The sequence below is a fragment of the Mytilus trossulus genome, chromosome 5 (assembly GCF_036588685.1).
Source record: "Mytilus trossulus isolate FHL-02 chromosome 5, PNRI_Mtr1.1.1.hap1, whole genome shotgun sequence".
NCBI lineage: Eukaryota > Metazoa > Mollusca > Bivalvia > Mytilida > Mytilidae > Mytilus > Mytilus trossulus.
This window is the reverse complement of record NC_086377.1, coordinates 76,464,829-76,474,413: the sequence shown is the minus strand read 5'-3', so window position 1 is coordinate 76,474,413 and position 9,585 is coordinate 76,464,829. Positions and strand designations below refer to the sequence as shown.

Below are 9,585 nucleotides of genomic sequence, written 5' to 3'. Positions count from 1 at the left end.
ATATTGACACACTGACATATTAACTAAAATTTCAGACTCATACATACACCTTGACATATTGGCACACTAACAGATCAACAAATTAACAGACTTGTACATCAACATGTAGACATATCAATACACTTATAAATTAACACATTAACAGTAAATTCATCCACACAGAGATATCGACAAACTGACAGTTTAACACATTATCATGCAGATTCATACATCGACACAGACATATTGACACACTGAAATTTCAACACATTAAAATATTCATATATCAACACATTAACATATTAAAACACTAACAACTTAACACATTAACAGACTTCTACATCATTACACCAATAATTCAATACATAAACAGGCTAATACATCAACACATAGACATAAAGACATTGTGACATATTTAACACATTGACATATCGAAAAGATGACATATCAACATATTAACCAACAAATGAACAACATGAAAAAATCAAAACTTTCCATTTTTTTTTTAATTTTTTTAGATTCCATCGGAAAAGGGCAACAGTCTGCAATGTTAAATCGTTTATTAGGGAAGGGCAGCTATGAATCTTTTGATATGAGATGCATGGTAACCGGCCAGTTTTCTGTTGGGAAAACGACTCTTGTTAAGCTGTTAGCTGGAGAAATTATACCTGATGGTCGACATCCGACAGATGGGATTTCTCTGGTAGAAGGTCGCTGTGGCCTAGATATTCTTACAAAAGAGTGGATTCTTGTTTATCAAGGTGAGAAAGGGCATAAGTACAAACATCTGACCCCATTAAAAAAAACTCTATTGCATGGACTGCACTATCAGCAGAGATGTTATAGCACTGATTTAAATTAGTTTCACATTGTAGCCATTTTTGTTTGCGCCTTCTTTTCACGCACCATATTAATTCAATACCAAATTGTATTTTTGTATGAAAATCTTAACATCATTACTAATCTTATTAGAAGGATGTTAAGGTTTTTATATTTTGAAATTGAATTTAAATGTTAAAATTATGCAATGATATAAAAAAGAAGATGTGGTATGATTGCCAATGAGACAGCTATCCACAAAAGACCAAAATGACACAAACATTAACAAATATAGGTCACCGTACGGTCTTCAACAATGAGCAAAGCCCATACCGCATAGTCAGCTATAAAAGGCCCCGCTAAGACAATGTAAAACAATTCAAACGAGAAATTAACATTTATTTTCCATAATCAATAATGTCATCAATCAATCAGTTAAAATATGACTCTCTTTAAAATGTTTTAATAGCATTATGTAAATGTTACACCTGATAAGATATGATTCTTATCTTAATTCTGATTTTTCTTACATTCTTCACTTGGTTTTGACAGCCTGCAGCTGTTTTGGATTTGATTTGCCTGATGTATTAAATATAATTTCAGACTCTTACAATGCCCTGGATGTTGTGTACCATAAGGTTTTAATGACCTCTCTGGAAGAAGAGGAGGAGAGTGAACTTACCAACAAAGCTTCAGATACAAGCCCAACTGGTTATGCAAAGGCTGCACTTTCCTCTTTGCCCTCAGAACAGTCTGCAGCAGCACAATCTCTACCATCTACGAAATCCTCCAATGTGCCTCACACGGTAAAACAGATGGAAAAGAAAATGAGAACAAGAATGACTAAAGAAGAAATAAGAAAGAAAATGGAAAAGGTCCTCAAAAGTGGGAAGTATAAGATGAAAGTTGGACGTCTTATCTTCTGGGATTTTGGTGGACAATATGTTTATCTAACAACACATCAGACCTTCATGACATTCCGGGCATTGTTTCTTGTAGTATTTGATGGGAGCAAAGATTTGCATGAACAGGTCCCTGATGTGATGTGTTTTCCAGGGCAGCACATGACGCCAACTCCAGCAGGTAATATGCATGTTATTTACACTCCGATAATGAAAACAGGATATATTTCTATAACAGCAAGGTGATAATTCAAAAAAAATTAAATTTGTCTTTTTTAAATATTAAAGCCAACCTAAATGTTTACGTAACTTGTTTACATTTCCACTATGAGCTTGTCACAAACTACCATATTAACCTCAATATGTCTCGCATTTTGAAACATTGATATGAGGTAAGACAATAATATTTATCAAAGATACCAGGTTTAAATTTTTGTACGTCCGAAAGTGTTTTGTATACACAAAAATCATCATTTATTGTGATAAAGCGCTTTCCTGAAAATTTCTTTAGATTTTGAATGAGTGAATTCTCACAAAAAAGGAGCTGATGATTTTTTTGTTGCATTTATTGACAGGCAACATCATAATTTTAAACGACTGCAGAAAGTTTTTGAGGTCGTATATTGTTATGACGTTGGTGGTGTTGTTGTCGTCCGAAGACACATTGGTTTTCGCACAATAACTTAAGTTTAACATGTTTAAGTAAATGAATCTTTATGAAATTTTACGATCAATACAACAAAAGAAAGGTGGGGATAGATTTTGGTACTAACAGTTAAGGAATTAGAGGCCAAAAATAAGCATTTTTGTAACTTCCAGACAATAACTTCATTGAACTTGTTTGTTAGTGTATGGATCTCTCTGGCATTGTACCACAAGGTTTTTTTGAAAAGTTTTTAGAATAGATTTTTAAGGTCTTTTACCACATTCATTTTGTGTCAGAAACCTATATAATTTAAAAAATTTGATCACAATCGAAATTCAGACAGCATCAAGCTTAAATATTGTGTCCAAATTTACCCAGATTCCATATCACAAAGGGAATGCTGGGATTCATTCTGGGGGTAATTGCCTCAAAACTTTAGGAATTAAGGATCATAAAAGAAGCAAAAAAAAACCAAGCATTTTTCTAGTTTCATGACAATAACTTATTTGTAAGTGTATGGATCGTTCTGAAATTGTACTACAAGGTTCCTTATCACAAAGGGGAAGCTGGAATTGAGTTTGGGGGTAATTGCCCAGAACGTTTAGGAATGAAGGGCCAAAAAGGGGCCGAAAACAAGCATTTTTCTAGTTTCCAGACTATAACGTGTGTTCAAGTGTATGGATCTCTATGAAATTGTACTGCAAGGTACCATACCACAAAGGGAAGGCTGGGATTGATTTTGGGGGTAATTGTCTTAAAATGTTTGGAATTTATTCCAAAATTTTTGGAAAAGTTTTTAGAATAGATTTTAAAGGTCTTTTACCACATTCATTTTGTGTCAGAAACCTATATTATTTCAAAAATTTGATCGCATTCGAAATTCAGACAGCATCAAGCTTAAATATTGACTCCATGTTCACGGTTCGACCTCTGCAGTCGTATCAGAATGCGCTCAGCAAGCATTTAATTTAATAAAGTAGGGATTTGGTCCATTTTGAAAAGGCCAATAATTAGTATATCTGAAGCTGTTTCACTGAATTATAGACCCTCTTAACCTTAAATTGTCCACATTTTGAGTTAGAGCTGATGGATATCTCAATAATTTTGACATATTTTGTACCAAAAGTAGTACAATGTACACTATACTATACAAACCTTTTTGGATAGAGCAGGTGGGATTTTTTTAAATTGCATTTTTGTGTTTAAAAGAAATGCACTATGATAATTAAAAAAGCAAGATAGCGGTTAGAACAAACACAAAATCCAAGGGCTGTTCCATAAAATCTTACACAGGACCTCAACTTCAACTTTATTTTGGTGGTGTGAAATATGAGTTTGTATAAGTTTAAATTGTATGCAGGTCTTAAGCATTGTTACCTTTTTTAGCTAACCCGACCTGACAGGTCAAGTGAGCTTTTCTCATCACTTGGCGTCCGTGGTCCCGCGTCTGTCATCTGTAAACTTTTACAAAAATCTTCTTTTCCGAAACTACTGGGCCAAATTTAACCAAACTTGGCCACAATCATCATTGGGGTATCTAGTTTTAAAAATGTGTGGTGTGACGCTGCCAACCAACAAAGATGGCTGCCATGGCTAAAAATAGAACATAGGGATAAAATGTAGATTTTGGCTTATAACTCTAAAACCAAAGCATTAAGAGCAAATCTGACATGGGGGTCTAAAAGTCAATTGGTCAAGATCTATCTGCCCTGCAATTTTCAGACAAATCAGACAACCCGTTGTTGGGTTGCTGCCCCCATATAAGTAATTTTAAGGAAATTTTGCTGTTTTTGGTTATCGTGAATATTATTATAGATAGAGATAAACTGTAAACAGCAATAATGTTCAGCAAAGTAAGATCTACAAATAAGTCAACATGACCAAAATTGTCAAGTGATCCATGAAGGAGTTATTGCTGTTATAGTCAATTTTTAACCATTTTTTCTGGAATTTTAGTATTCTTTTTAAAAATCTTCTTCTCTGAAACTACCGAGCCAAATTTAACCAAACTTGGCCACACTCATCATTTGGGTATTTAGTTTAAAAATGTGTGGCGTGACCTGCCAACCATCCAAGATGGACCCATGGCTAATTATAGAACATAGGGATAAAATGTAGATTTTGGCTTACAACTCTAAAACCAAAGCATATAGAGCAAATTTGACGGAGTGTGTGTGGGGGGGGGGGGGGGGGGGGGTAAAATTATAGAATTAGTAATTTTAAGGAAATTTTGTAGTTTTTGTTAAGTATTATCTTGAATATTATTATAGATAGAGATAATAGCAATAATGTTCGGCAAATTTAAAGTAAGATCTACGAATAAGTCAACATGACAAAATTGTCAGTTGACCCCTTAAAGAGTTATTGCCCTTTATAGTATTTTTTAACAATTTTCATAAATTTTTGTAAAATTTTGTAAATAATTTGAAAATATTTTCCACTGTAATTACTGGGCCAAGTTCATTATAAATAGAGATAATTGTAGCAGCAAGAATATTCAGTAAAGTAAGATCTACAAACACATCACGATCACCAAAACACAATTTTGTCATGAATTTATCTGTGTCCATTGTTTAATATGTACCAAGGTGAGCGACACAGGCTCTTGAGAGCCTCTAGTTTTAATATGTCTTCCTTTAACTATGCGCTAATAAAATAGTCTGAAGAACAAATACAACAATATAGAATAAACATATACACTGAAACACTTGTCACTTTTTGACAGAGAATCCAACTTAAAAGAAGACTATTATCATGCAGCTGTTTAAATAAATGAGGTTGATAAAGTACCTGTTTAAATAAATGAGATTGATAAAGTACCTGTTTAAATAAATGAGGTTGATAAAGTACCTGTTTAAATAAAAGAGGTTGATAAAGTACCTGTTTAAATAAATGAGGTTGATAAAGTACCTGTTTAAATAAATGAGGTTGATAAAGTACCTGTTTAAATAAATGAGGTTGATAAAGTACCTGTTTAAATAAATGAGGTTGATAAAGTACCTGTTTACATAAATGAACTTTATCAACCTCATTTTTAGCTCACCTGGCCTAAAAGTCCATGTGAGCTTTTCTTATCACTTGGCATCCGTCGTTGTCGTCGTTAACAATTTTTCAAACATCTTCTCCTCTGAAACTACTGAATGGATTGGAATGAAACTTAGCATGATTGTTCCTTAGAGTATCCTGCACAAAGTGTGCGCTTCGATTTTTGATCCGTCAAAAAACATGGCAGCCGTTACTTAAAATAGAACATAGGGGTCAAATGCAGTTTTTGGCTTATATCTCAAAAACGAAAGCATTTAGAGCAAATCTGACATGGGGTTAAAATGTTCATTAGGTCAAGATCTATCAGCCCTGAAATTTTCAGATGAATCAAACAAACCATTGTTGGGTTGCTGCCACTTAATTGGTAATTTTAAGGAAATTTTGCAGTTTTTGGTCATTATCTTGAATATTGTTATAGATAAAGATAAACTGTAAACAGCAAAAATGATCAGCAAAGTAAGATCTACAAATAAGTTTATATGACCAAAATTGTCAATTGACCTCTTAAGGAGTTATTACATTTTAAAGACTTTTTTCACAATTTGTTCATCATGTTGACTTACTTTAAAAAATCTTCTCCTTTGAAACTGCTGTATCAATTTCAGCCAAACTTAGGCTAAATGAGTTTCAGAGTTTCAGAGTATCTAGTATAAATTTTATATTTCATTTCCTTGTATGTCAAGAAACATAGCTCCTATGGCTAAAATAGAACATAGGAGAAAATGATTTTTTTTTTGGCTTTTGAAGAGAATAGGACGATTTAAAGAACATTTAAATAAATTGAAAAGCCAAAATAATTATTGATGAGAGATTAAACCAAAAAAATGGAGGTGAGCGATTCAGGCTCTTGAGAGCCTCTTGTTTAAACAGCAATTCAGCCTAATTTTTTATACTTTTTTTATGACAGATTTTGATTTTATTTTCTAGTATTCTTGCAATATTGGGTCAATTCCATCTTGACCTATTGTAAGGTTGTATATGCAGGCATTCCAAAGATCTTGTTTGTTGCCACTCACAAGGACAAAGTACCAACGGTGAGTGATCTAATGTTAGATATATAGTAGTAAGTCATTGCCATTTGAAAAACTGCTTCATAAGAGCTCTAATGCTTACATAATGATAATACGCCGATATGTCTTAACTTGACCAAACTTCGTGTAAAGCAACAAGATCCTAATTGATTTGCGGGTAATAGACTAAAGTTCAGATTACAGGGCCTATAACTAGAGTTGAATATCTGAAGAACCACTTATAGATAAGAATATGATATTTGGTTTGCATTTGTATTAATATTCAATTTGATACATCTCATTGTCATGGAGATACTTTGTCGTGTCACTCTCGGCCATGGTCTATTGACTATAGAAGAAAGAAAAACAACCCGTTTAATAATTTATTGCGTCTGAAGCGCTTTTCTGCATTTACCTTCGTCAGGAACGCTCAAAGCCCAACATTTGAAATCCAAAGATGGATTTGAACAGAAAATTGTTGAAGAGCTATACGTCCAAAATAACTAAAATAAATATAACAATTGCTCAGTTTAAATGTTAAAGTTGTATTTCAGTCAGTTTTATTTCAACAAATATTTTGACAATATGAAAGTTTAGCATTTAGTGGTACTGCACCAGATGAAGGTCTTAACAATAAATGTATCTTCAGTGATGTCAGAGGCCAACATGTTTGAAATTCCAAAACGTAATACAAATCTTGTTGAGTTGGTGAAATAAAAAATGGGGACAGGGAATGCATGAGGAAGATTCATGCTTTGTCTTAAAATAAGTAAATTTTTTATCAACAAACAAATTGAACTCAAACAATATCCATATGTTCATGCATATACTCTCTTGACCTGTTTAAGATTGATTTCTAACTTATTAAATGTGACTTGTTTTGTTTACTTGTGTTTCTTTACTAGGCCATGTAGGTAGAGAAGGTGAATTACCAAACAAAAATATCAAAAGAAAGTTTTTCTTTCAAAAGACCCTTTTTATTAGCTCACCTGGCCTAAAAGGCCATGTGAGCTTTTCTCATCACTTGGCGTCCGTCGTCGTCGTCGTCGTCGTCGTCGTCTGTCGTCGTTAACAATTTTTCAAACATCTTCTCCTCTGAAACTACTGAATGGATTTGAATGAAACTTAACATGATTGTTCCTTAGTATATCCTGCACAAAATGTGCGCTTCGATTTTTGATCCGTCAAAAAACATGGCCGCCGTTACTTAAAATAGAACATAGGGGTCAAATGCAGTTTTTTGCTTATATCTCAAAAACGAAATTATTTAGAGCAAATCTGACATGGGTAAAAATGTTCATTAGGTCAAGATCTATCAGCCCTGAAATTTTCAGATGAATCAAACAAACCATTTTTGGGTTGCTGCCACTTAATTGGTAATTTTAAGGAAATTTTGCAGTTTTTGGTCATTATCTTGAATATTATTTTAGATAAAGATAAACTGTAAACAGCAAAAAAGATCAGCAAAGTAAGATCTACAAATAAGTTAATATGACCAAAATTGTCAATTGACCACTTAAGGGGTTATTGTCCTTTAATGACAATTTTTCACAATTTGTTCATCATATTTGCTAACTTTAAAAAATCTTCTCCTCTGAAACTAGTGAATGGATTTGGTTAAAACTTAGCATGATTGTTCCTTAGATTAACCTGCACAAAGTGGGTGCTTTGATTTTTGATCCGTCAAAAAACATGGCCGCCATTACTTAAAATAGAACATAGGGGTCAAATGCAGTTTTTGGCTTATATCTTAAAAACAAAAGCATTAAGAGCAAATCTGACATGGAGTAAAAATGTTCATTAGGTCAATATCTATCAGCCCTGAAATTTTCAGATGAATCAAACACCCAATTGTTGGGTTGCTGCCACTTAATTGGTAATTTTAAGGAAATTTTGCAGTTTTTGGGCATTATCTTGAATATTATTATAGATAAAGATAAACTGTAAACAGTAAAAATGATCAGCAAAGTAAGATCTACAAATAAGTCAATTTGACCAAAATTGTCAATTGACCTCTTTAGGAGTCATTGCCCTTTAAAGACTTTTTTCACAATTTGTTCATCATGTTGACTTACTTTAAAAAATCTTCTCTTTTGAAACTGCTGTATCAATTTCAGCCAAACTTAGGCTAAATGAGTTTCAGAGTTTCAGAGTATCTAGTATAAATTTTATATTTCATTTCCTTGTATGTCAAGAAACATAGCTCCTATGGCTAAAATAGAACATAGGAGAAAATGATTTTTTTTTGCTTTTGAAGAAAATAGGACGATTCAAAGAACATTTAAATAAATTGAAAAGCCAAAATAATCATTGATGAGAGATTAAACCAAAAAAATTCAGGTGAGCGATTCAGGCTCTTGAGAGCCTCTTGTTTTATTCCCCTTGGAATGTAAGATTTAACAACTGATAACAGTTTCAGTCTGTTATTTTTGAATGTATAACATGTATAAGATCTAGTTAAAAAGTGTAAAATTAACCTGTAAGAGAAGATGAATATCATTTGAAAATTTGAGATAAATCTAATTATAGTACGCATTGGAATATTCCACCATTGAAGATGCATATAAATCATCAGGTGTGCGATACAGTATCTGTACAGTGTATTATTCTGTCAACTTTTTATGTTTAACAGGAGAATGTTGAGACCAGACGTGAAGAGCTTAACAGAGGAATTGAGGAGTTGTTTAAAGACCACGAGGGGAAACATCATCTGGTCCTCAGACCTCTAATATTTGTCAATGCAAAAAATCAAGATGAACCAGAAATAGAAGTTCTGAAGAAAACAATTACAGAACTTACATTCAATCACCCATGTTGGGGTGAAAGAATGCCCAATGCTTGTGTTCCACTAGAGCTGGAGATCGCTGAATTAGTGGCAGAAGGAAAACAAATTATGTCATTGGCTGAAGTTAAAGAATTAAATGTTATCAGCGAGGTGTCTGTTCTGTCTCCTGAGCAGCTGACTGATTTCCTTCATTATCAACACTCTCTTGGAAAGATTGTTTATTTTGATACCCCACAGCTAAGAGATAATGTTATCATAAGTCCCCTTCTTATGGTGGAAGTTATGAGATCATTCATTACAGGTGTGTATGTATTTTCATTGAGTAGATGATATTACTGGTAAAAAACCAACATATACCAAAATATTGTTTATCAGCCATTTTTAAGAGTACTGGGGACT

The 9,585-nt window shown here is 33.1% G+C and overlaps 1 protein-coding gene across 1 annotated transcript in view; it reads left to right on the top strand.

The window, feature by feature from the left end:
* Positions 1-580: 580 nt before the first annotated feature.
* The window catches only part of LOC134718317 (uncharacterized), a 402,856-nt gene continuing 393,851 nt past the window's right edge, over positions 581-9,585 (top strand). Inside the window, exons 1-3 of the mRNA XM_063580812.1 lie at positions 581-740; positions 1,402-1,881; positions 6,319-6,425. Of these exons, the coding sequence (XP_063436882.1) occupies positions 581-740; positions 1,402-1,881; positions 6,319-6,425 (747 nt within the window). The remainder of the gene's footprint in view (positions 741-1,401; positions 1,882-6,318; positions 6,426-9,585) is intronic.